Source organism: Gavia stellata, chromosome 4 (assembly GCF_030936135.1).
Source record: "Gavia stellata isolate bGavSte3 chromosome 4, bGavSte3.hap2, whole genome shotgun sequence".
Classification (NCBI taxonomy): domain Eukaryota; kingdom Metazoa; phylum Chordata; class Aves; order Gaviiformes; family Gaviidae; genus Gavia; species Gavia stellata.
Genome location: NC_082597.1, coordinates 11,310,802 through 11,338,393, shown reverse-complemented (window position 1 = coordinate 11,338,393; position 27,592 = coordinate 11,310,802). Strand labels below are relative to the sequence as shown.

The window sequence follows — 27,592 nt, the reverse complement described above, 5'->3', positions numbered from 1 at the left end:
TTGGGTGCCACTCAACACCAAAGCTGCTTCTGTGCAATGCGTAATTCTCTGCTAAAACCAGTAAGAACTGAAGAATTATGTTTGCTCTTTGCTAACACTTAATTGGGGATTTATGTAGCTTTGAGATTTCTAAACCTAAGGTTGAGCAAGGACTCAAGTCACCTTTAGAGTCACTGAAAGGAACTGGCATTTCCAGAGCTTTATTCATTCTGATACAAGAGTATTTCTATCTGCTCCTTACCTAGACAAAAGAGAGCTGACTTACAATTCTTAACTGAAGTAAAATATAAAAAAACCCAAACAAATAAAACCAAAACAACATATCAGAATATTAAATAAAAATGTAGCTAACAGCATAACTTAAGAGTTTTTCTAATTTATACATCTACTTCAACTTGGTCCAGGTTGTTGCTGAGCTCTGTGCTCGTTCCTTGCCCTCCGTTCTCCCGCTCCCCAACCAAAGCAAAACCATACAGACTGACCCCCCAAAAATTCAGTATTTCATCCTGGGGAGAAAGGAATCATCTAGCTTGAAAACAAAGAAGTACATTTCTTGCTGAAATTTTGGGTAATGTTAAAATTTTTAAACAAATATTTTGACAGAATTATACTGTTTTATCAGAAAAAAACATGTTTTACAGAGTCAGAAACAGTTTCAGTTTTAATAACTTTGTTAGAACACCCACATATTCACTACTTTTATTTTTTGGCTTTATGAGTGCCATGAAGTTACATGTCATGTTCTCATTTATGTGAGAAAAGCAGAGAAGGGGGACCATTTGACAGACATCCAAACATACGAAGAGACCTTGGGAGCAGGAAAAGTCGGAAAACAGAAATAACCACTCTGATCCATTCGAGTGATTACTATTGCTAACTTTTTATTACTATAGATACTTTCCTTTAACTCAATTTTTAGTAGTCACAAACAACTATATAATCTGTGCAGGGGGAGCAGGGGGAGCAAATTCTGTCTTCTTACTGCTGTATACTATTTCCAAAGTTATGCTAATACTTTCTATTTCTAATACATGCCAGAGAAATTTTTTTCTCACAAGACATTTATTTTCTTCAAATCACAAGCAATCCACTGTGGAACACATTGAAAAATGCTCCTTCCCAAGAAGTATTCTGTATGTTCAAAGAAATCACTCTGAGTATTTTAAATATGCCTTACTCTCTGCTGTATATAATGTATAAATAAGATTACAGCTGCTCCCTAGCAACTCACAGATGCCTTCATTCTTAAAATTCATGGCAACCACACAAAGGAAAAAACCACCCCGATAGTTTACTGTATCTGTTGCTTTTCAGAATCACTTGCTTGATCACTGACTTCTGTAAAGATCTCAGGTGACAAGTGACAGGGCAGCTGACATTTTGAAAACCGTAACATATCATAGTAGCGATGTGCACATTAGGAAAAAAATTATCAGAGTTCATTCATGCCTAAGTAACACATTCAGGCTGAATTCTGTAAGACGTTGGGAACACTTATGTCTCAGTTAAGATCAGGGAGAGTATAAGTAGTGCCAGAGTCAATTGACTCACTCAGGTGCCTACTCAAAGGAAAGCAGATAATTAGGGATACTTTGCAGGATGGAATCAACAGACTCTTTTGACTGTTGATAATTAACAAAGTAGTCTAGATGACTTTAAAATTAAGAAGCAATTTTTGTAATTGTCACTTTGTATTCAAACCTTCATAAACATGAGTTCAGCTTTGTACCTCTGCTATTGTACAAACATCAAAAACAGATCTAAAAATCCCCCTTTGATAAGAAAAAATTACTTCAAGGCATTCAATTTTGTTTCATAGTGTTAGAAATGCAGTATTAAATAAGACTACACCATTTATTGGTTTCACAACAGTTTTAGCTCAGGCTTTTAGCTGAGACTGGATGAGAACCCAAAAATCCCAACTCATGATGAGTACAACATGTACAACAAGTGAATCTTTCTTGTAACAGAAGAAGAATAGGAAGAAAGTGTTTCACATTTCTTCTGCATTTCTGGCATATTTTGAGGTGGGTACTTAAGCAATTTTTCAAACTCACTTATTCACAGGAAATTTTGTCCTGCCTCAGCTGCTCTTAATGCGATTTAATACCTACTGACTCTCTCTGCAAAGGTAATTTTAAGTTGCAGGGAACTAGCAGAGTCTTTTTGGTGTTTTACTAACCACAGGACTTAGAAACTGATTAGCTACAATGTTCGGGTTTTTGTTGGTTTTGGTGTGTGAGGTTTTTAAGGAAAATCTTTAATTTGCTCTCAGCTTCCACAAAAACTATCTGAACATAAGCACCAATAGAACAGATTTTATTAGTGCTAAAGACAATGAAAAGTTATAAATGAACCAAGAACAGTGCTTTGCTCAAAGATTATCCAGATCATCAAATAGTAATTAAAACTATGGTAGTATTAGGCCACCCCTTCCCTTGAGCCTGAGCAAGCTTTGTTAATGCAGCCACCTATTCTTAGCAACTTACAGCTGATTTTGCTTGCTGGAAGAAGGAACTCTTCAGAATGCCAGTTTATTGCTAAGGCAGCAAAGGGAGAGTAGCATCTGCAAATAATAAATGAGGCTCCCCGTGTTTTGACAATCTCTTAATTTCCATTTGGATTACAAAGAGAACTTGCAGATGTGTCTTCAAATTGCCCAGCCTGCATTTTTAAAGTTTATTTCATTTTCCTGACATCTCAACATTGGTTAGCAATGTGTAAACTCAACAGAATTTAGTTTGGAGGATTCTATTTTTAATGCCTGAAGCTTTGGTATTTGGTTGTACATACAACATAGCAGTAGCAGTGGTATACCCCAAATGAGACACACCTGTATAAATACTGTATTTACTGTATTATAAAAACACCTGTTACTGTATTTTGGGAATCTCTAACCAGCCTAACACATCTCATTATTATTTTAATTCTGGTAAATGGACTCCGACTTCTCAATGAATATCTGAAATGCCCATGTTTCACTGTACCAACCCCTTCATAATTCCATTCTAAATGTAATCCTGACCTCACTTCCCTCTGCCACACCACATTCAGACAGCAAACTGGTATCTTCGCCTGAGGGATGAGGCAAAAGACATAAATGTAAATAGTGTACAATAGCCAATTTATGCTTAGAAAGAATTCGAGGTTTTTCCAGCTTCATACACAGCCCACTTGACCAATCCTGCTTACTGATAAACTATCTATTTTATTACACATTACTGAAGGTATTGAAAATAATTAAAGAGTTGTTCCCTTGATTTCAGTTTTTTCTCCTTCTGCTCCTTAGAAAAACAATGTAACAAAGTGCACTTTCACAGAAAACTGCAGTTACAGACCTACCAGCACCACTCATAAAAATGCCCTGAACTCAGGGAACTTTCAGCATATATAAAACCAGCAACCCAATGAGGCTACAAGAAGTGCTTCAACAACTTCAAAACACTTGTGGTGTTTTTTTTTAATTTTAATTTCAAAATGACTCTTCAAAATTTAGATTAATTTGGTTTATATGGTTAAAAATTCCTCACTATTTTATTTGATGTTAAAAATGTGGTTTAGTCTGTTGTTCCTTTGAGGACAACAAAAAGAGACAAAAGGAGAAAAGAAGGGATACAATATTTTTCTGACTTTTGAGATCAGCCATAGTAAACCTCACTGGGTGGCAACATTTATTCACTGAATATGAAAGTTTCCTTAATTCCCATATTGGACTCACTTAAGCACTTGTTTTCCTTCCTTAAAGCACTGGAGAGCACACCCAGTGAACAGCTTTACAGTTATGCAAGTTATGCCTACAAGTGTTGTGGTATTAGTTACATTTTCCACTTTCAGGGGTGAAGAAGGATGGAGACTGCACACATTCTCATCAATATATTAATGTTTTATAGGTCATAAATCAGAAGAAGTTTCTTAAAATTCAGATTCAAAATAGTGACAAACTAATCAGAATCTATAGCAATCAGAACATTCAAATGAAATTCAGATTTGCAAAGCCCATAGAAAAGACCTCCAGAGAAATATAAACCAATTGTATTTGGGTTGCTATTCTTAAACTCAAACTATCTTAAAAAAATAAATCAAGTTCTCACATTTCTTCTTTATATTTTTCTCAATCATAAAACTCTCCATTAGTTCAACCTTAACAAGGGTGAACATAGTATATTCTGGGATGTGGCCATATATCCCCTAGGTCCATCTGGTAGTTCACCAGAGAACAGCATGAGGTACAAAACTCTTTGCCTTTGGCTAAAGCATATTCAAAATGAATCCAACCTGATAAATATAGTATAATAAAAAAAAAGGAAAATAAAGCTGGTAAAAATAAATGGAAATTTCAATTCTATAGAACAGCTTGATTTTTTTTAATAAATAATTCCAAATTTCTATAAAGCCTTTGCTAATACATCCCATTAACTTTACGACTTTGAAGAAAGAGCCACATAAGTATCGTGCCAATCATAGAGAAAAATATTAAGAACGAAAACATTTACTGCTGACTTGTCTGTCAAACTGCCTTTTGAAGCAGGAATTTCAGGCCACCTTTGACAGTAGGGAAGACTTATACAGGTACAAATTTTACGTTAAGTTCAAGTAATCCTTTAAAGCCTGCCGTTGCACAGACCTCTATACAGGTAATGAACAGAATAAGGCAAGTTATATATGGCAGCTTCTATAGGTAGTAAGTTAGTGGCATGCCTCTATCTGTAGGGCCTCTAGAACATAACACCATCTTAGCTAAAATCTGTAATGAGTCCAACAGAAAATTACCCCTAGGTTATAATTCCTTCTGGCAGAAGGAAGCTTTCCTGAACATCCCTGCTCCAGGGCAGTTCAAATCAGGGACCAGTCTCTCTCACAAGTCACTCATCTCAGTTAAACTCTAGAGACTGATCCAAGACCTGAAAAGCTAAAAGCATGGACTGGGGATCTGCTGCCAATCTGAGTGCTTCAGCAGACTCACACCATCTGTGCATTAGGCATGTAGACCTCACACTGAGCAATGGATGAAATGTGCTCATGCAGAACCTCAGCTGGGTGTTCAGCAAGAAAGAGCTAATTATTATAAAACAGCATTCTAGAGATAAAATAAATAATAAAATTTCTAACAGTTGCTGGTGGACTCATTCTGTGAATGGAACTCATCGCCACATATCAAATATCCGTATGTAGTGCTCTCTCATTTTGGAGGAAGAAACAGTATTTCTAACTCAGTATGAATACCACTTAAAGGCCAACTCAGTCTATACGGGTTCACTCAACAGCTCCTGGGACTGTAATAACGGCATGCCTTATGAACATCATGCATAGATTGTTTTTGCAGCAATGTATCAAAAAGGAAACAGATTCAGAGACTAGATTTCCTTGGAACTGCCTCTCTCTCTGCTGTTTCATTCAGTTATGGCATTGCTTGAAAAGGTTACACAGTACAAGATGGCATTTTTTTGCCATAGCAGTCATAGTGAAGCTCCAGTGTGTTTGTCACGTCAAAGCTCTTAACACAGACCCACATTTTTAATACAGTGTTTATGTAAAAGAGGATTCTCTTCAATCAGTTTCGAACAGACAAGCTCGTGCATTGCTATAAGGCATGTTCTCTGCTCTGAGATCTTCCTTTCTGGGTACTGCAGGGAACCCTCCCTCCTTTCTCCTGTCCCTAGAGGTATTTTAGGAGCTGGAAACCAGAAGCATACTTCTTGTAGTTTATTAGATTAAAAGAGCTGTCAATTAGCTTAGACATGGGCCTTTACTGGGAAAGGTCTGTGTAAAAATGGAAGTTGAGCGTACTTCCATCAAAATGCAACTAGGTATTTACTTAATTCTGTAGTTCAATAGGCTCTTCACCTATTTTTTCTGCATGCTGAGATAACTATTCGTAAGTAAAGAATGTGACTTTGAACTTTGTATGCTGGTTTTTTGTCGTTACTAAGACAAAATGCCTACTGATAAATGAAGCTAGTGAGATCAGCTACATCCTCAATATTTATTTTGCTACATGGATTTTAAAATTCTATCAAGTTGCTGTCTATTCCTTCTTATTTTTTTCAAAAAGTCTATCTATCTGCTCTGTAGACACCACATATCATTCACACCACAGCAGCTTCATAATGCCTGACAGCACAGAAAGTTCATGAGTAAGACAAAGATACATGAATCTTTTTAAGTTGAAAGGACAATTACACAACTATTTTTTTATTTAAAAACACAATATTTATAACATTAAAGGGCATATACTAAGCTGTGTCTTTGTTGAGAGACATTTAAAGAAGCACACTGGATATCTTGTACCTCCTTAACAAGGATTTTCCTGTGTATCCTGTCTTCCTGCTTTCAAGTCTCAAGTTGTCGTATATACAACATCTTCTTATAAACATTCCCTTTGCCCTTTTAGGGAAAAAAAAATCTGCTAAATCATAGAAAGGACCCAACAATACCCTTTCCAGGCAGGCAACTACTGCAGCAGTAAGATCAAGCTACAAACTCTGTTTCTTGTGTAAAAATGTTTGCTTGTTTTTTTCCAAAGTACTTTTTACCTGCTTGAATTGTAAGTTAAATGTTAGGCATGATTCTTAGCAAAGTAAATCAGTGTAATCCACTGAAGTTGGTGGAGCTCTGCCAGTTTTCAACCAGTTGAGTACTTTGGCATCTTGAATACTGAATTCCTGCCTTGTTGAAGCAATCTTTCCGTTACTGTAATGAGGATATTACATTGGTATTAAATCCAAGTTGGACTTCTCCCAGATCTTGCCTAAACTCCTAAGCGATGTCCAAAATAGCAGTATTTAAAAATGTACCTAAAAACTATTTTTGGATGACCATTTTGAGACCATTCCCAGATAGTATAAATAAGACTTTAAGGACACAAGGAGGAAGTACACTTTAAACACGATTGATCTTACTGATAACAGAACTTACATTTAGATGTTACTAGTATTTGTGTTGATTCGTATCACCGAAGTAGTAATTTATCGCAACTAATTTAGAGGAATAATGATCTAGAGTTAAAGCTCTAAATGGAAAAATGAAAATCTGAGTTCAATCCTTGGCCGGATCAGGATTCTCTCTGTATGGCAAACATCAGTAAGTGACTAAAGGCGCATCTATAAATTAAAGATCATGTTTTCTCTGTGTTCCATACTAAACCTCAGCTCTCGCCTGCCTCTCCATCTCCTACACATCCATTTTGTCTGTTCTTTCTACTCCAGTTATACTGGTTTGCTGGTTAAGTGTAGCCTCAATGTAGAACTCCTAATTTAATGGCATCCAAGCTTTCTTTTGCAATTTTGCTTACTACAGGCATTATATTGCTGTCACTGTTGCTAATAACACAAGAAGTGTGTGAAATGTCCATTGGCATAAACATATTCATATTTTCAGAAACACAGTCATTATTGAAGTAATTCACTAAATCAGTTCCCAAATATTTTCTCTTTTTTAACACTATGTGGAATATTCATGAGTATATTATCGTGTATCCTCACTATACAGATATTTTCAAAAGTTGTGATTAATGAAAGTTGCAATGGTTTACAATGGCTCTATTATATGTGCACAAGCAAGAGAAAGAGTGGTTAGTCACTAGGACAAGATCGTGATTCCAAGTCACTGTAAGAAATCTGTCAATGAACAAAGAGAAGGCAATTATCTTCTGAGGAGATTCCTCTCCTTAAATGTGATTCCATTACATCGAGTACATGTTGAATATAAACACCTTAAATACAAAAAATGCCCTCCCTGGATATCTATGCCCACACTGCAGAATAAATCAAACTTTTACATAGGTACGGATCTCGTCAGGTCTGCCACTTACCTAACAAGTACCTCACTTGAGTTTAATGGTGTTTTAGATTTGAATTTTTTTATTCCTTTGGAAGTACATATTACATTTTAAGTTTTACATTCTCTCTGGTCAAAAGCTCTCCCAGTCTAAAATCAAATGAATCAAGATTTCAGGCAGTGCTCCTATGCCTCTCCATGACAGCCAGAAGACAATATTTCACAGTTCCCCAGAAGAGACCATTGTGTAGTATAATTTGCTGCAGCACAAAGACCACAGACATCCAATGCACATACAAGCACGTATAGCACTGATGAACTCTGAGATATCTTCAGCAAGTTATGGAAACACCATAAACTTGCATGGCACAGCAGCTAATTGAAAAAGCCCTGGTTTTTGAAGAACTAATTCACTCCAGCTGAGAACGTAGTAATTGTGCTACTTTGAGAGCTATCTTGGTCACTTCAGAGATCTTCATAGAAGACTCAATTGTATGAAGCAGACACAGACTGTAACTTCAGCTGAATCAGTGGGACTTCTTTCCCTGAGTCCAGGGAAAGGTTGACCAGGCTGTGAAATGGTTATAATCTGTTACACGTCCTTGCTGTGAGCTTTAACCTCATCACTTGGCCAAATTAAAATGGATTTTCCCTGGAACAAGAAAAGACATTTCTCCTACCAAAAATCTGTCTGAGCAAAATACAGCTTTCCAACCCTACACACTGTGGTACTACAGCTGTTCACAGAAAGTCATGTCTACTATTTTATAATAGGAGCACTCTGCTCCTTCTTTTTGTATTAATCATTCTGATTTTGGAGGGAGGAGGGGTAGAAAAACCGAACAAATGTATTTCTTTTTTAAAGTTTTCAAAACACATGAAGCCTACAGACTCGGTCCAAACAATTCTGGAGTTAGAAGAAGTAGTAAGTCAGAACAAAGCTGAAAATTCAGTCTGGCTGTTAAGTATTTTTAAAGTTTGAGTAACTGAAGGCAAGTTCTGTGAATAAAAATGACAGGCATGCAAGCATGCTGGTTTTAATGTCTTGTAGTCTCCATTTTTCCAAGATTGTGGTTCATTTCAAAAGAGATCTGACTAAATGTTATTAGGTAGCGTGCAGAAAAAAAAGGATATCATTCAAAAATGGGAAAGTGACAATAGCCTGCAAACAAGAGGAAAGAGGGAGAGACTGTATGGCTCACACCTCGCAGGACTTTGCATTCTCCCTTGCAAGCAAGAGAGCTAATTAAAACCTTGTGGCTAGAAAAAGACATCATGCAATTTAGGTCAAACAAATGGCTTTGATATAGAAGGATAGTTTGCATGGAAACATCCCTCTTTCATGCTTTTAATCCTAGGATTACAAGCACATATTGACCACCTTGTGGATACCCTCTGAGATAACTTATTATTTGCTTCAAGTGTGCTATAAATTTCGGCTTTCAAAAAGAAACTTACCTACAGTATTCACAGAATAATGGGGGTTTTTTTCAGCATGAATGTCACTGTGTTATACTTTAAGTACAGCTGGTAGCACTGCATATTATTATGTTTGCCCAGCAGTTCTCATTATAAGACTGTTTTAGCAGCTTGTAAGTTTGCCGAATAGTAACTACATAAACCAACATTTTCCTCAGGGAAAAAAGAGTGACAGCATCAATCTCTTGGCTTTTCATTATCTCTTTTACTATGTTGTCTTTGCATGGAAATGCCAGACAAAATGGTTGAGACATTAACTCATTGTTTTGCTCAAGTTCGAAATCCTCTGTAACTCACTTCCCTTTGAAATACCCTATTGCCTGTGCGCTGTAGATTAAAAACTCAACACATGTATTTGAAGATACACTTTTTACTCCTTGGTGTTTAATGAATTTTAGCCTGAAAAGCACCTGCAGGTCACATTGCAGAGATTTTATCAGGTAAATCCCTGAGAACCTACAAACAGGTGTATTGCAATCCAGAAAGCATGACTCCTAGAGAACATCACACCCCTTCTGCAGCTATAGCTCAGACTTGCTGTGGTCTCTCAGGTGATCTCTACCGCCTTCTTGTCTAAGCAGTGGCAGAAAGAGGAGATGATAAATGAACAAAGAACAAAGGGCAAGAGATTGGGATATGGAAGCACGAGATAACAGACTGAAAAATGGCAGGCAAAGAATAAGGAGAGAAAAGGAGGAGAAATAGAAAAAGCATACAGGAGAAAACTACAGGTCTGGGACTGAGAACTAGTGAGAAGGGGGAAGAAAAATACCTCTGGAAGAGAAGAGATGCAATAGGAGTATTGGGACAGACTGGCCACGCACATCTGGACAGAATGTTTTGGAAACGCTAAGGCAAACTAAAGAGTCCAGAGAGAGGTGCTGAACTGGAAAAAGCTGAGGAGAGAGATCCTAAAATAGGGATAAGAAGCCAATGTACGGGAGAAAAGCAGACTGTCCAGGCAGCAAAGGTAGAAACTGAGACAAAAATGTAGAATATGTTGAGGAGAGATGAAAGATAGCCCAGGCAGCACAGCAGGAAGGGAACGGAAATTTCAATGGTGGATCAGCGGTATGATGCAGAACAAGGAGATGGTGGGGAAAAAAAGACATGGCAAGTGCAGAAGAGAACAGATCACACCTAGATTAGGTGAGCAAAAAGGGCTCTCCCTCCTCTTAGCAGAAACTCCTCACCAAAACCTGGAGAGAGAGACATGATTCACAAGCCTTGTTGTTCTCTGTCAGCAGATATGTGTGAAATCCACCTACAAAAAGTCCCATCAGCGTTCCATGCTGGGTAAACCTTACAGTTCCTCAGAACGCTCAAGTGATAGATGTTTCTGTGTTGTTGAGATCCTATGCTGGAAACCCATGTGTGTATCAATCTGATGCTTTGTGTTAGGATTTCAAGATTTTGTTTTGAGTTTGTTTGGGGTTTTCCAAGATTAAAAAGTGCATCTAAAGCATCTGCCTTAAATTGTGTTGCAATATGAAGTACTCAAATATTAGGAAAGGCCAGAACTAAAATAATCTCTGCAATCTTCATTTACGTTCCTCATGTACATGCAGTGTCACAGCCCTTCCTTCTATAGGACGGTAGTGATCTCATCTAAAATGAAGCTTCCACAATGTAAATGTGGACATATGAGCTAGTCATCTAGTAGTCTTATAGTCAGTAAAGAGAAAATGTCCTTCAGGGACAGGATTCACATGAGACACGTGGATGTCTGGGTAAAAAGCCATCAAGGTCAAAGGAATACATTAATATACAGTGTTAAATCTGAGAAACTTCACACCTGATTTTTCTATGTGTTTCTCAATGGCTTTGAAACACAGCTACTATTAATTTCAAGGATCATTTGGGGAGATTATGACTTCAAAAACCAAATCTCACAGCTTCATGTTCAGTTCCCCAGCACCATGGGCTTTTGATGGCTGACAGAATAACTTCTTTTCCTGATGTAACAGCAAAATTTCCCTTCATTATACAGTCCTACATCAACCCAGAGATTCATTGGTTCACAGAAGGAGCCATGGGACTTCTTCAGGGATAGGGAGAGGGAAATGTATGATCATGTGGTTGCATACTGGATCATGATATATACAAACAATGTTGTACAGGCAGCATAATCCTGACATTTTCTGAATTGTGACTTCATTTTTCTGCAATCTCAGATGTGTTTTTACCCTCTATGATTGGAATATAGCACAAAAGTTTCTTCTCCATGACAGAAGACTTGGAAATTCTTCCCTAAAACACAGTTTGGGTTAAATTGGAACAGCTGAATAAAAGTAGTTTTCATTCTCATCTACATTTCTTCTAACCAAAAGCCGCCTCATTTCAGGAAATATGTGTCAGAAAAATAGTCTCCCTTGTTAATAGAGAGCAGAATTTTCCCCTGCCATGAATGGTTGCTTCCTGGATACCATATTTGACAAACATGTAACACAAAAGCCCTTGCTTCAGGTGGAAGTGTTGCAACAATGGTAAGCCTTATGTCTGATACTGCAAAGCTGATTAAATATTAGCAATGAGCAAGTGCTGCAACATTAAGAGAGTGAATTGATGGATGTCTGTGTTTTTCATTTCTCTCTCAGTAAGCACTGCAGAGTTTAATTCCCCAAAATCTTTTTACTATGTTGGGATGAAATGAACGCAATGCCTAGACGATGCACACCATCCACTTCACTTTCTAGTTATTGCAGTCTAAGGCGTGTCTTCTTACCGCAGCAAGCTGGTCCACTCCGCTTGCAGTTCGTGCTAATGACACGAGATCTTCTTGCATCTTATCTACCCATGATTTTATCCTACAGAAACCAAAAAGAAAAGAGATACATCCAATCAGATCACTGGCAAATGGAACTTGCATACAATTATATAGCACAAGAAAAGGGCGAAAAGTCAGAATATGTTGATAAAATTGAATACAAAATGTACAAGACTTGTCTTTGATTGCTAAAATATAATAAGCTTGGAATGGACCAAAATATTCAGGCTACACCCTGATGGTGTTCTCTTTCACTTACTCAAATGTAAGCCACTTGCTTTTTTCCTTCTTTTACTTTTCATCAGCTGGAGTTTGCCTGGTGCTCTCCAGGATAGACACTGTCTTCACCATCAAGTATATAACTGTAGCTGTCTCTTGTTGACAGGTACTGAGGTCTGTTTCCAAATGTGATAGAGCTTCTTTTTTTCTTTTTTTTTTTTTCAATAGAGCCTCTACCCAGGCTTGATTACCTGATTCTTCTCATACAGTTTGTTGTGGTGGCCACCACACTAAGCCAGCTGTAAACCAAGCATGCCATCGTATCTATTACTAGCTGTAGCAAAGATCACTGCAACAGAGCTGGTATGCTGCCTGCCAGGACAACCTGTCTGACCTGCAGCTCACTCCCAGCAACGCCTTTCCTGACGGCCTTGAGGTCCCTCTCCCAACAGACAGCAAAAGCAGAGAAAACACCAATTGGGAGCAGGCTGACAAACCAGAATAAATCTTCTAGCCTGTAGCCCCTCTCCGGACATTCCAAGGAAGCAGCAGCGGGACAGGCAGCAGCAGGCATAGGTAGCACGAGCTGTTTTGGCAATGCACACCTGCTCCTGGCTGCTATTTTTCACCAGGGAACAGGCAGCAATTTGCTGCTGTGCATGCTCAGCTTCCTGTGCCCAGTAAACGTGACTCTTTGGAAAAACATTGGATCCAATACAGTTTTTATGTTTCTGTGACTTGTCACGTTTTGTAACAGGGAAGGAAACATGGCACAAGTTTATTCCAGTGAGGTCCATGTTCAGAAGAATGTTGTGTCGCTTGCCTAGCCAGAAAGTTTGGTCTCCAACTCATCTATCGTATCATCCCTGTCATCATCACAGCTCTCTGCTCAGAAACCTGGAACAGATACATATACTTATCCCAGCCATTTCCTAGCCTTAATCTGATACCCGAGGAATGACTGCTTAGATTATTCATGAAAGTAGGAAAGACAGGAAAAAGAGAGACTCCATTTTTGCTGCAATACGGAAAATTTGGAAGACTAAGAAAGAACATGGAACACTGATTTTACTCCTTCTTTCCATGGTCATTAATACATTTTTTGTTAAAACACAATCAATATCTTCAAAGGGCACAATCTCTATTATGGAGTTGCAACTTGGCTACTTTTATTAAAGGATCCTTCCTCATGTTTTAGAAGAAAGCGATTAGTCATCCAAACTCAAAAGATTTAGGGCTGTGACATCTAACATGAGGGACCTTCTGGCAGCCCAAACTAACAGGTGCACAGATAGGAATGGGAACTACCTAGACAGGAAGGTACTGAGTTTTACAAAAGTGCCAGATTTAAGACAAAGCCCTCTTCTCAATCAATAATGGGTCACTCCCCAATCAATACACTGTCTCTCATGAATCCTATTTGAATCCCATTTCCCACAAGCAGAATACTCTGACACAGTAAACAAGAACTTTTTGAAGGTTTAGCTCAAAGTGTTTTTGAGGCCTTCACAAAAAATCTGCAGCAGAAATTGAACTAGCAAGTTGTAACCATGGTTTCTCATTAACCATAGCTTCTGCCCGTGATACTACTGTTTTCATCCTCCCTCCAGCCCCTGGCCTGGCTTGTTTGACATCTATTGTGTCATATCCTTTACTTTCTATTGTGTTGTATCTTTATTGTTCCCTTGCAAACCTTTGGATAAAGAACAGTGATTTCACTCTGTCTGTACAGCACTTCCATTATTTCCTCACTAGATTTCAGGTGTTTCAGACATATAAAAATTACATCTTAAAACACCCTGAATTTAAAAAAAAAAGAAGTAATGAAAAAGTTTTAGACTGAAATGATTTCATGACTCTCATTCATCACTAAGCAATTTTAACTGATCTAGTTCCCAGGGGCTAGAAGCTTTCAGAGTACTGTCTACCCTTTAAAATCTTCTCAGTGCACTTGACGAAGACTGACTTCTAGTCCAGATGGCAGAATGCTGAGTTATAATTCCAAAATTCTGGGAAGAAAACTATAATGATTGAACGACTATGTGTGCCAAATCTATAATGCAAGAAGAGACCTTATCACACAGGTTATGATTATCTAGATTTCCATGAACAATTTTTTTAGCTTGCAGGTATTTTTTCTAATTTCAGCCAAGCTTTAAAAAATTCTTTTAAAAGACTGCAAAATCAATGCTTCTAAATAAAATCGTTCTAAAGTCTTGACAGGAGGAGTCCCACTGTATAAAATACTCACCAGATTCTCCATGACGAAAAAGGATGCGCACAAAATTGTGAAAGTTCCAAAAAAACCATGTAACTTGGAATCTAAAAATTTCTTACAGGGACAAACCCTTTGGCACTTAAAAAGGACTGATGGGTACTAGAACAGTTGTTAACAATTCAGTCATCTCATAGCTGATTAGTAATAAACTGCTAATAAGCTAGTAAGAGTAACCCTTTTTACTAGCAATAGAGCTTTCTAATGGGAAACTATAGGAGTAAATATTGGAAGAAGGTCTTGAGCAACTGTCTTCAATGGAAATCTTACTGATAAGTCATTTCCAGAGGCATCCTCTCCATATTGTGGCATGAAAAGAGGATTTACCACAAAATGGGCCTACCTCTTAACTTGGTATATCCCTACACTCTTCACAAATCCTGAGAAAGTCAAGGAGTGGTAGCAGAATGAATAAAAAGACTGGACTTTGTCCTCCAGTGCCCCACCAAAACTCTCTGCTGCAGGGCTTAACCTCTCATTAAAGGCTTACAAAACAAAGCATGCTAAGGGAAAGACCTCCAGGTGGACATACCTTAACAGGTGTCCACAGGCTCCTTTTTTCCACTGTAACTGAGCAGCCCTTTCCCTAGATTTCTCTTGACACGTCTTACCCTTGGTGTTATTTCACCAACCTTTAGGCTATTTTGCCATTCTTTGGTGAATGTTTGCTGCACCATTTGAGTCACTTTGCTACCTATCTCCAAGCCAAATAACAAGTAGACCCCTTAGGGTTAGCGTTGATACTTTTCCATGGAGGTTCAACAGAGTCAATAGGTGCAACAGGTCAACAGAGTCACAGTCTGTATTTGCTTTCTCCTTTTGCATTGTATCACCAAGAGTACTCTTACTGCGTTATTTCTTTGCTCACTCACATCCTACATCTCTAACATGGCCACATGAAAGTGATGTATGTTGGGATTTAGGGACCAATTACATTTTCATTGACTATTACAATTTATTCCATCATCGTTTTAATGCTACCAAACCTTCCCTTCTATACTTTGCTTTCCAAAATCTGATGTAAAATAAATTAACTTCCTGTTTTAAATCTCCACAAAGCCCTTATATTATATAAACATTTAGTTCTGTATAGAAATCAGTTTGTTAAAAATCACCTCTTATGGTGTATTATGTTTACCATGGCTTTAAGCCCATCATGTGTATCTGTGAGGACAGTACCAATGCATAAGCACAAGTATGCATATTAAAAAAAAATGCTATCATCTTCCATTTTTGAATGGTTTCTATTTTTCTGTGTGAAAGAATGAGGTGTATGAAAGGTGAAAAAGTGAAACCCATTACCCAAAAGTGTTTTCAAAAGTGTAAAATAAATAATTGAACACACTGAGATTTTTTTATGATCCATTTCAGTTATAAAAATTCTGGGTGTTATTTCTAAGAGGAGTCGATAGAAAAAAACAAGAGAAGATTGATTTTTAAATTGACTTTTTTCATTTCCCACTGCTTTGTATTTCTACTGGATATATTCCACTCTGTCCTAAAAGGAAACTGGAATGATGAGAACATATATTAGTTAGTTAGCAGTTAAAGTTGAAATTTTGGAAGAAGTTACCCTTAAAAACATGAATTACTTATTACTACTATTACTTGTAAATTAAATATGGATCATTTTCCTCTTTAACTTGCAAAAATATTCTTGATTTTTCAATAAATACTTCTTATATATTGTCTAGAATTCCTGCCTCCACACAATTAGCCCACACCTTGCCTTTTGAAGTTAGGCACCCAGACTACTTTCTGATTTCTTTTTTTGTTTTAATTTGCAATTGAACTAAGTTTCTGCTTCAGTCAACGGAAAAAGGCATCACCAGAGCTGACCCATACTATCCTCAGCCAGGTGAGCTGAACTACCTATCTCCTACATTGCCTCGAGTGGAGCCCTAGACAGCTTTGATTCCTAGTCCAGGTTCTCCAGCGTAGCTAGGCTACATGTTTGACTTTCAGGCAGGTTACAGTAGATAGTATCAGTTTCTAAACTGAAATAGGAAGAAGTCCACTTTCATTCTAATTTAATGTCATGTCTGACCAATCTGATAGCCTTCTACAATGGCATGACTGGATGGATAGATGAGGGGAGGGCAGTGCATGTTATCTACCTTGACTTCAGCAAGGCTTTCGACACTGTCTCCCACATCATCCTCATAGGCAAGCTTAGGAAATGCGGGTTAGATGAACAGACAGTGGGGTGGATTGAAAATTGGCTGATAGACAGAGCTCAGAGTGTTGTGATTAGTGGCACAGAGTCTAGTTGGAGGTCTGTAACGAGTGGTGTTCCCCAGGGGTCAGGACTGGGTCCAGTCCTGTTCAATGTATTCATCAGTGACCTGGATGAAGGGATAGAGTGTGCCCTCAGCAAGTTTGCTGATGACACAAACTGGGAGGAGTGGCAGACATACCACTGTGTGGCTGCGCTGCCATTCAGTGTGACCTGGACAGGCTGGAGAGTTGGGCAGCGAGGAACCTGATGAAATTCAACAAAGGCAAGTGTAGGGTACTGCACCTGGGGTGGAATAACCCCATGCATCAGTCCAGGTTAGGGGCTGACCTGCTGGAGAGCAGCTCTGTGGAAAGGGACCCGGGAGTCCTGGGGGACAACAGGATGACCATGAGCCTGCAATGTGCCCTTGGGGCCAAGAAGGCCGATGGCATCCTGGGGTGCATCAAGAAGAGTGTGGCTAGCAGGTCGAGGGAGGTTATCCTCCCCCTCTACTCGGCCCTGGTGAGGCCGCATCTGGAGTGCTGTGTCCAGTTCTGGGCTCCCCGGTTCAAGAAGGACAGGGAGCTGCTGGAGAGGGTACAGAAAAGGGCTACGAAGATGATTAGGGGACTGGAACATCTTTCTTATGAGGGAAGGCTGAGGGACTTGGGTCTTTCTAGTCTGGAAAGGAGAAGACTGAGGGGGGATCTTATCAATGCTTATAAATGCTTAAGGGGTGGGTGCCAGGAGGATGGGGCCAGTCTTTTTTCAGTGGTGCCCAGTGACAGGACAAGAGGTAATGGGCACAAACTTGGTCATAGGAAGTTCCACCTAAACATGAGGAGGAACTTCTTTACTTTGAGGGTCGCAAAGCACTGGAACAGGCTGCCCAGAGAGGTTGTGGAGTCTCCCTCTCTGGAGATATTAAAAACTCACCTGGACTCATTCCTGTGCAATCTGCTCTAGGTGAACCTGCTCTGGCAGCAGGGTTGGACTAGATGATCTCCAGAGGTCCCTTCCAAACCCTATTATTCTGTGATTCTGTGATTCTGTAATGGCAATTTCCCTCCCCAGCTGTAACTTAAATGTAAATAATAATGCTTCTTCCAATACTGACTGTATATTTACCTTAAAAGACAATTTTCTTGCATATTCATCTTAGCCTACTGACCTACTGTAGTGGAAACTGTCCTTTTCTTACTTGCCTGTACAACAGCTAGTACAGCAGGGTCCAACATAATAAAAAGTAATAACTTTGGAAGGGTTTTTCTAGATTACTATCAAAGTACAAATGATAAAATGGCATTCTACAACTCTGGGGAAGCTCAGTATAATTACTCTTGCCTTCCCACAAGAATTTAAATAACATCATTAGTATTATTTATAAGGTCTAACGTCAGTATTTCTGCATCTCAATTCTCCCACCTTGCCACCAGACAAGAGTGTACATTTGAGATATTTCATGCTCCTCATAGACTGTTTTTCAGGAATGGACACAATCACATCCTATAACTTTCATGGGAAAATTTGGCAGAATATTTAAAATACAACTGTTTTTTTCATTTAAGGAATCATATTATTTCATTGTATTTTTAAAAAAAAACATGTGTTTTAAAAAAAAAATAATGTGTCTTTAAAAAAATGAAACAAGAGCCTTTAGGCGCTGAAATGATTGTCTGGTATTCCTTTTAACTGAAGCCTGTAGTGCAATATCTGTCTGACAGCTGCTCATGGTCAGAGTTTATTTAACAATTGGAAAGCTGTCACAGCAAACGTGAGCTCCCATGACTTAAAGAAGCAGCAGTCATTTTTTTCTGCAAAGGGCACCAGCAGAAAGCCTGTACAAAAGGTTAGTTTGTTCCTATCGTTATTAGCTCGACAAGAACATTACAACGGATGTTCCACTGAAAGGTGATTACATTTTGCAGTACAATTGATTTTAACCCCCTTCTCCCACACACAGGTTTTCCCCGTATCAAGCAATGACTAGACAAAAGGAGTGCACACATGCCTTTCCACAGCAACTTCTAAATGATTTGAATGTTGAAGGGGACTGTCTGATTAAAGACAGACAGACATGGGTCATTTACCGAGGAATTAGAAGGTACAACCCTGCTGCTGTCACCTGGGCTGTGATCAGATTGATGAAGAAACAGCCAGAACACTACAGAGCCATCCATCCACATTACACTATTAGCCAACATAGCATAACAGCTATTTTGACAGCACAGAAAGCTTTTTTTTTCCTTCTTTTTCTTTTACCTTTTTTTCTTTGGTTTTTTTTTCTTTTTTTTTTAAAGTAAGACAATTATATTTCCTGAAGTCAGAGGATTTTCACAGGTACACCCCTAGTCATGCTCCAAGAAGAACTTAATATTGCAGGTGCCATCCTAAGAAATCTTTCTTTTAACTTCATTAAATCCTATTTTTATGTTAAAACTGTATACCAAACTATACTTGCAGAACAGAGCACTGTTCAATTACAAGGGTAAAAGAAACCAAGAGATCTAGATGACAGCCTGGCTATAACCTTTTTCTTGCTGAAACTCATGCAATTTTTTTCTGCTGACCTCAAGAAAAGTAGATTCATGTAATTATATGGCATAGCTTTGTAGGCCACTCACACTAATTTAAGGTCCATTAGTTGACTTTTGCTTGGATAACATCTTATAATCTAAAGAGGTAGGCGTAGAAATTAACTCTGCCATTTGAAGTCAGTTAGTATGTTGGAGATCCACATCCAGCTCTCCTCAGTTAAGATTACGTTTTGCTCAAGTTTCTGAATAGTTCTTGCATACAAAAATAACAACAATTAAAGTAATGAAAGCTGTAAGTAGCAAGAGGAAGAACTGTTTTTAAAATAGGTCAATATTTCTTACATTATCAAAAAGGAAAAAAATACGTAACAAATTGCTCCTAATTCAATAGAAAAGTGGTGTTTGAAAAATGAAGATAAATGAGATTAGAGTCAGAAACAGTGAGAGAGCAAGCCTTGCTATATTTTTTCAAGCTAAACCCACTCTATTTTCTTGCTCAGAAAAACCTTCACTTTCAGGATCAGGTGCTTGTTAGAAGATTTGCTGTCAGTGAAGGAGGGGGGGAAGGCTACAAAATTATCATAAAAGCAGGATTTTCAACCATTCTTTGTCCCTCCTAGGCAACACTGAAGGGCAAATAGAAACTGTTACTGTAATTTATAGAAGGCATGTGAAAGAAGAACATATGTTACAATGGAATTACTAACCTTCTACACAGAAATTACCCATGTTGCTGCATTTATACCTCCTACTGCAAAACTACTGATTTTTAATACCACTATGTATTTTGATGACCTATTAAGCTGACAATACTCATATTTCAGGTATGTGGGCAGATGGATAGATTTATAGAGAACCAGACTTTGGAAGGAGTAATAAAGGCGCGTTTTGTGAAACACTGAACAAATTGTCATAGTGTGCTAAAATCCCACTGATTCTAAATCAGGGAAAGAAAAAGGTTGGATATGGAGAGACTGATGCAAAGATCACTAAAATCCCGTGGTTATCAGATCAAGCTCTTGAATCCACTGCATAGCCAGAAAATGAATAAAAGAGGGTTATATAATTTAGATGTGATATAAATACAAATTAAGGCAAAGCAGTCCATATAGGCATTTGTGAATTTTCCAGATCTTACTATAGGGTATGTAACTGTCCAATTAGATGCCACAGAGTGGAGGAGATTTAAAATCGTCATCTAGAGACATGCTCACCTCATTCTGTAACTAACTTCTACAGTTATGAACCACTCAGGGCAGCGTACAGCCCTCCAATATTCCTCCTTCTGTTGTTCAGAAATTTGCTAATGGACTATGTGAAGGTATGACAGATTACAAGTATAATATAAATACTATATATAGTAACTAGCAATTTGCAAAGAAATGAGGATTCAGAAATTTAAGTGAAAAGGGGTGTGTGCTGCAAGTGTTGGGAGATCCCACTTTATTCCAATGCGATAATGATACAGGCATGTATATCCACTGCCAGCTATCTGTTGAAAAATATATCACACAATTTTGTATAAATGTTTGGAAGAACTTTTGTGTAACAAAAGCAAAGCACAGATTAATTCATGACATTTAGCTACTGCACTGAGTGAGGAAAATAGGGAAGTTATGTATCTCTGTGCATGCAAATGGATGCACAAAATGCATCATCTACTCCATAGGCAAAGATATTTCCTTTGTAGGCAAGAAGAAGAAAAAAATAGTACTTTGTTTCTTCGACCTCTTTGACTGTCTTATCTGCCCAAATGTGACAAGCTGTTGGCCACGTAGTCTGCAAGGACTTTCCAAATACAAGACAGTCCCAATAGCCAATGCCAGAGGGACCCTCTTGCTCTTTCCTGTTTTCAAAACATAAAATCCTTGTTTGGAATAGTTATTTTGCATTTGTCAAATTGAAACATTTGGGGAATGTCATATCTGTCGTTCTGTAGAAAGGGTCAATGTAGACAGAAAACTCTTCAGGACACACTTGATTTCTAGTAGCAGAAATTTTAATGTTTAGACTTGGGATTTCTGAGGTCTTATTTCACATGTTTAAGCCATCCAGTCACAGAAGCTATTATGATTTTCCAATTTTTTTCCAAACACTCCTTCTCTATGGAAGCATGGTTCCTCTCCATCATAGCTTTCACAGAACAAGCACGCAGGAGCACTTGCTAATGACTGCTCTACCAACTGCCCTTTCAAGGAATCCCTCTGTACCACAGGTAAATGGGGCACTGGGAACCCAGTGATGCAGCACTGCTACAGACAGAAGGAGAAGGAATGGCCCCCTAATTTGGCCAGCAGCTCAGGAGATCTAAGTTCCACCACTGACTTCCAGGACAAAGTCAGTGGCAAGTCAATGGCTCATGGCAAGTGAAGGGCAGATCTGTCACACCCCAATGACTGCCTATGTCCTAACAAATTTTTTGCTTCTTAATGTTGAGTCCCAGTGGCAGGTTCCAGAATGGAAATGGGCAACTGTGGATGGCACCATGAGCTGCTCAGTGTTTGCTCCAGTGCCTAGAAAAGCAGAAACATTTCTCCATCCTCACCCAGAACTTCTAGGCCCAACTCCTTCACCCCAACTTCTCTTTTGTAGCCCCGAAGCACAGCTCGAATGGCTGTTTTGCTCTCACCTTCCAACAAAACCTTGCCTAAATACCTCCATCAGAAGGGTTCAAGGATGGATCTGGGACCAGCACCCTCTGACCCAGCAGCTGGACCCACTCACTGCTGCTCACTCCCATTGAAATACCCTCTCCTCATGTTTCAGTTCAGTTTTTTATCTGTAACTGCAATTTCCACTTTAATAAATGTGTGGTAGATTCTCCAAAGCATCCAGATGTTAAACAGGAGTGACCAAGTAATTTGTTAAATACCGTGTTCACTTTCAAGAGCCAGGATTGGGGCATGGTCATATTATTTTATAAGCTTGTTCAGTATAAACCAAGTGGCTGACAGGTGTTTAGCCATACATGTTCATAATTACAGCTTCTGCTTCACAAATATTTCCCTTCATTTTGCCAAAAGTGTTCTTTTGGAGTCTAAAGCTTCCTAGCAAATAACATGAAAAATCCTCTAATGGAAATTACTGTTGCACAAAACATCTTTTAATAATTTAAGTTCAATCTTTAACGTAAGCCTGACAAATAGAATCAGCTGCAAAATTACTGTAAACTGTAAAAAGAACTCCTTAAAAATTATGTTTTAATTATCAAAGATTATAGTGCGAAAACAGTTTAACTGAGAAGACATAACAAATTTTCATCTCAAATGACTGTCAGTAGTCCTCAGATGTGTTTCATTAAAGGCTTTTACAATCAAATATACATCTAGTACCATTTATTGCTTAGCATTGAAAAAACAACCAAACTCTCAAAATCTAGTTACCATTCCTGTAGCTGAGGAATATAAATTAAAAATGAAGAATCCCTAATTTGTTCTAAACTGTACTAGATGAAACACAACCATTTTGTTTTAAATTGCAATGGTTTAACATATGGCCTAGCATATAGATCTCGTGGAGTAGCAGCCACCAGAGAGACCTGGGTGTATTTGCCCCCACTGGAGTCCCTCCAGAATAGCACTTAAAATGCCTCTCATCCTCTCTTTGCTTCAGCTCTGATAACTACTATTTAAAGAGTGTCCAATACATTCTGGACTAAGTTCATTACCCTATTACAAACACAGATACTCCACTAAAATCATACATTCAATCTGGTAAAAAGAAGACCGAAACTGAATCTCACGTACATCACTACAGTCATCCCAGTACTGTAGCAACAGAACGTGGATTAGAAGCTGATCTCTATGCAAAGTAATATGTAAACGCCACCATTTTTTTACATTTTTATATTATACAGTAAGTCTGTTAATGGTATAATGCCTTGGAGAATAAAAAAGCATGTCTTAAAAAATGATTGAAAAATAAATCTCAGTGCAATAGAACTTTACGAAGTGCTTAACTGTACAATTTTGCTCATGTGTTTCAAGCAAAAATGATTTTATCAGTTGTGTTTAACATATCATACTCATACTTTAACCATAATTTATATTGAAATTACTTTTCCCCAAAACTAATAAGCATTACATTTTTGCCTCAGAAAAAAATATTATAAGGAAATTAAAATATGGCATATTGGATACTAGTAAAGAAGATATTAAAGGAAAAAAGAGTTTCATACAAACTAGGAACATATTCAGAAACTTAAGTTATGCATGTGCATCCACATGTATGTGCATCAATTCAACTCAGTGAGAATTTTATCTGAGCCGCCCAATTTGTGCCATTACCATTGCAGTGTCTTGTTTTCATGGATCTAGAATGCAGAAGTTACACATATGGACAGGACCTGTGTGCTCTCTATACTGAATAAACTACACAGGCCACCATGAGAACACACATACATTTATCTCCTTAAAGCATGCAATTAGCTTGATCTGCTGTTTGTGGTAGGGCATTTGCCTTCTTCAATAATATAATGAAGAAACCATAGTATCTAGGTATGATTGTGTGAAAATAGAGACTATACAATGCCTACATAACACAGCACCATAATATCACCCTACCGTGAGATGGTATAACCACACTGAATTCAAAGCCTACCTCAGCCTGACAAGGAAATACAGGATCAGACCTTAGACTGAAAAAAACCTTACTAAAATAATATAAAATATACAGAAATGCTGATAAAAATTAAAAATTTAGCTTTTCTTATTTTAGATTATCTGTCAATGACTGCATACAGAGTAACCTTTTTTGGTTCAGGTTGTGCAGCATGGAATGTATATACTTAACAGGAATACCAATATATGCTTTCAGAGAAATGACCATGTGTCCCTCCCATTTTGTCCCCACCTACATTTCTGAGGAAGTGAACAGGAAAACTTCCCTTGAGTTTAGCAACATATGGATACGTTCTTAAATCGGTGTATCTCATTGTCTTTCAGGAAATTGCGGTATAAATCAGCACCCATATTAAAAATCGGGGTGGTTTCTTTTTTGGGGTTTTTTTGTGAGAAAAATGGGTATTAAAGTACTACACCTCTCACAGAATTATTAGGTAAAAGTGCAACTAAGGCAATGGCATTGCATCAGCAGGGAGCTCAGTTGCTCACTTCTCTATATTTATCTGAGTGTCTGATGTGGGTTTTGGTTGTAGCAGCAGAAGTCCAACACACAGGACTGACACTAGCACCAGCAAATTATTGCTGTGCCCTGTGCCAGAGGCTTTGCAGTAGCGAGGTACATGAGCAGGTGCATAATTCCACCTATGCAAGTGGCACTAGTCATATAATTTAAGTACACTGCTGAACTGGGAGTCTGCATTCAGATCCTGTACAGCAAGTCTACCTCTTCTGGGTTTGCCACTTGACTAAATGTAAAAGTTAAATGTAAAAATAGAGGGATGCTTAAACATAATCCGGTATTTATGCACTCTGGAAGATAGGGTTTGATTTGATAGGGAGAATCTTCCTTATAACTCTGTAGGATATTATTATTATTATTGTTGTTGTTATTATTATTATTGCTATTATTATTGCTATTATTGCTATTATTGTTGTTATTATTATTGCTGTTATTATTATTGCTATTATTATATGTTGTTTATAATGGCCATTTCATATGAAATTCATTTTGAAAATATTCTATGATCATTTAAGCACTGAAAAAAGCAACAAAGGCTGGCAAAAAAGTGTAGGGCTTTTTTACACAACTATGAGCTGTTTGCTACCAAGCTTCACATTTTATAACCTCCTTTAAAATGCAGTTTTCTGTGATGCTGATCCCTCTGGTTTAATAATGACAAGGATTCATAAATAAAACATCTATTATATCAGACAGCAGAATGACACCTTCTCATAAACCCATGTAGTCTAAGAAAAAAAAAAAAACATACTCCAACCATACTCCATTAATGGAATTGTAATTTATGATCTTTTTTCAAATTTTTACATACTTTAAGTAATTTTTGTTGTACAGTGTACTTCAAAGAATATTACGTGAAAGCTGCACATCCAAATTAATCAGCTGTTTCATTTGCAAATATATTCCTCCTTTCAAAGCCTGTCTTCCAATGTGCAAAGCTGTCACCTCCCTAACATGCCACACTGCTATGGCATGTGTAGTAATAGCATTTACAGTAATGAAGAGACAATTTTTTGGAAAGACCTAAATAGACTCCATCTTCTGAAAGACAGGCACTGCCTGCATTCAGTCCTGCCATTTAAAGCAAAAGGTAAAATATCATGACAAAAGATGCAAAAGATGCAAAGCAGAGATTATTGTACAAACAAAAGACTGGCACAGAATATTAAGTTTCTACAGAAATTAGCATCAAAATTAGCATAGCCATGCTGTCTTTAAATTCTTTTCATTTCACAAAGTCGCGCTGAATTACACCGAGTTCTTGCTAAAGGCGCAGCTGGCATGTTGTGGTTCCTGGGATGCAAATGCATATTAATGGCTATTTGAACAGGATAATAGTATACGAGAAAATAATCAATGCATTCTTTTCCTCCTGTTCAAGAGGTTATCAATCTGTTCCCACAAACACTGCAGTTTTCTGTCAGTTTTGAAAACTGTCCATTACGATATGAGGTGTAAATCCATGAACTCTTTGTATGTTAGCAAGCCTAGCGGAGGTCAGAACTCCCGGTCCCATGATTGGGACAGTGTCTGCACAGGCTGGTGCAGGTGGAACTTAGATATATTAAAATCATGACTAAGTTTCTCCAGGGTGTTAGACAGACCAGCCGTATATCAGAAGTGCTAGCATACTGGAAACTACCAGAAAAAATCAATGCAATTACCCTGTAAAGAACCAGCAGCAACCAAAACCATATTTCAATCTTCCACTTTACAAAATTAACCTTTTGAAATGGCTGGTGTCAGGCTTCACAGGCCAGCTCAGTCACGCACAGCTGTGTAGGTCTTCTATTTCTGCTCTAATCCTCCAATAGTGATATACAGTATTTTTCTTAAATCTGCAGATACTGGAGATTGAATGATAATGCTAAAAGTCATTATAGGAGTGACACGAAAGTCTCAGCTTCATTCTTCAAAAGAAAAAACACTCTTACAGATAGCTCACAAATTACTTACTTACATAAACCTTTAGAAAAATAAGAATACGTGCTCTTGACGTTTGGGCTTCACTTTTGAAAGCCTGTTTGATGAGACTGCAAGTGTTTGATTCAGAAAGCTCAGACACAGAAATGGTTTCCAACTGTGTACGCGGGGCCAAAGGGCTGTAAGGGTCAGTTCACAGTAAAGCTGAACAAGAATGACATTAAATGTAATTCAGCTTTAAAACAATGCCTTCTCAAAGAAGCTTCGCTCTCCTTTCTCAGGCTGGGGTAAATGCTCTAAGGTCAGGAGGCCACAATGCTTGTCAGTGCATTCAACGCACATTAAAAAGACAGGCTATTAAGGAAGAGTCTCTGACATTTACTTGGGAGCCAACCCTCCCCTCTTCCACTTGTCCCCTTCCCCAATTTCAACACATTCTCTAATTAAGCATCAATACAATGCAATATAATTGAACAGATGTAGTAGTCATTACCAGGAATTACCCATTCTCCTATCAAATCAGAGTGTACAGAAAGGGCTGTGTTTGAAATGGGTGAGCTTAATTGCCCGATGGTCCCCAAGAGAGATGTACAAATAGATCAAGACATCACACACGCACAACTGATCTCAGCTCTGACACAAGCTTTTTGTCACTCCCTCATCCATCTTTGCTTACCAGGGTTAATGGTGGCTGGAGTCAACGCTGGACAATTTAATAAATAAGAGCATTGGATGTGTTTCAAATGAAGCATACCAGAACGTGGGCTTTAGTGACATTTTGATTAAAGGTCCATACATAGCGAAGGCTTTTTATGAGGCAGCTGCTTAAAAGACCATCTATTTGAGTAAAAACAGAGCAGGGTAGCTGGTGTCCCTTGGCAATTTACTGTGAAACATTTGTTTGCTTCACAACGATCTGATTCACAATCATTGCACTTGCATGGTTGGTTGATTAAATCAGTATCTCTAGCAGTCATTACAGTGAGCAAAGAAAAAAAAGTCAATTGCTAAAGTAATGCCCCTCTGTGTCATGCAAAATAGATAAATCACAAGATTGCATTCCATTTCCTTTTCCAGCACCTTGTTCTTTGTTCCCATTTCCCAGTATAAAGTACTGGGCTTTTAAGTTGCAGAGTCATAAATAGTCTTTAATTAAGAAAAGTGTTAATCCAGAGCAGTGGGGATAGGTGTTCTGAAGGGAGTGCACTACCAACAGTTTAAAAAACAATTGCAGTCACTGATACTGATTCAGGAAA

The 27,592-nt window shown here is 38.1% G+C and overlaps 1 protein-coding gene across 4 annotated transcripts in view; it reads right to left on the bottom strand.

Annotated features, from left to right (window-relative positions):
* The window catches only part of CACNA2D1 (calcium voltage-gated channel auxiliary subunit alpha2delta 1), a 434,233-nt gene that overhangs the window by 365,865 nt on the left and 40,776 nt on the right, over positions 1–27,592 (bottom strand). For all 4 annotated transcript variants that reach the window (XM_059817310.1, XM_059817312.1, XM_059817311.1 and 1 more), the window contains exon 2: positions 11,981–12,062. In XM_059817310.1, the coding sequence (XP_059673293.1) occupies positions 11,981–12,062 (82 nt within the window). The remainder of the gene's footprint in view (positions 1–11,980; positions 12,063–27,592) is intronic.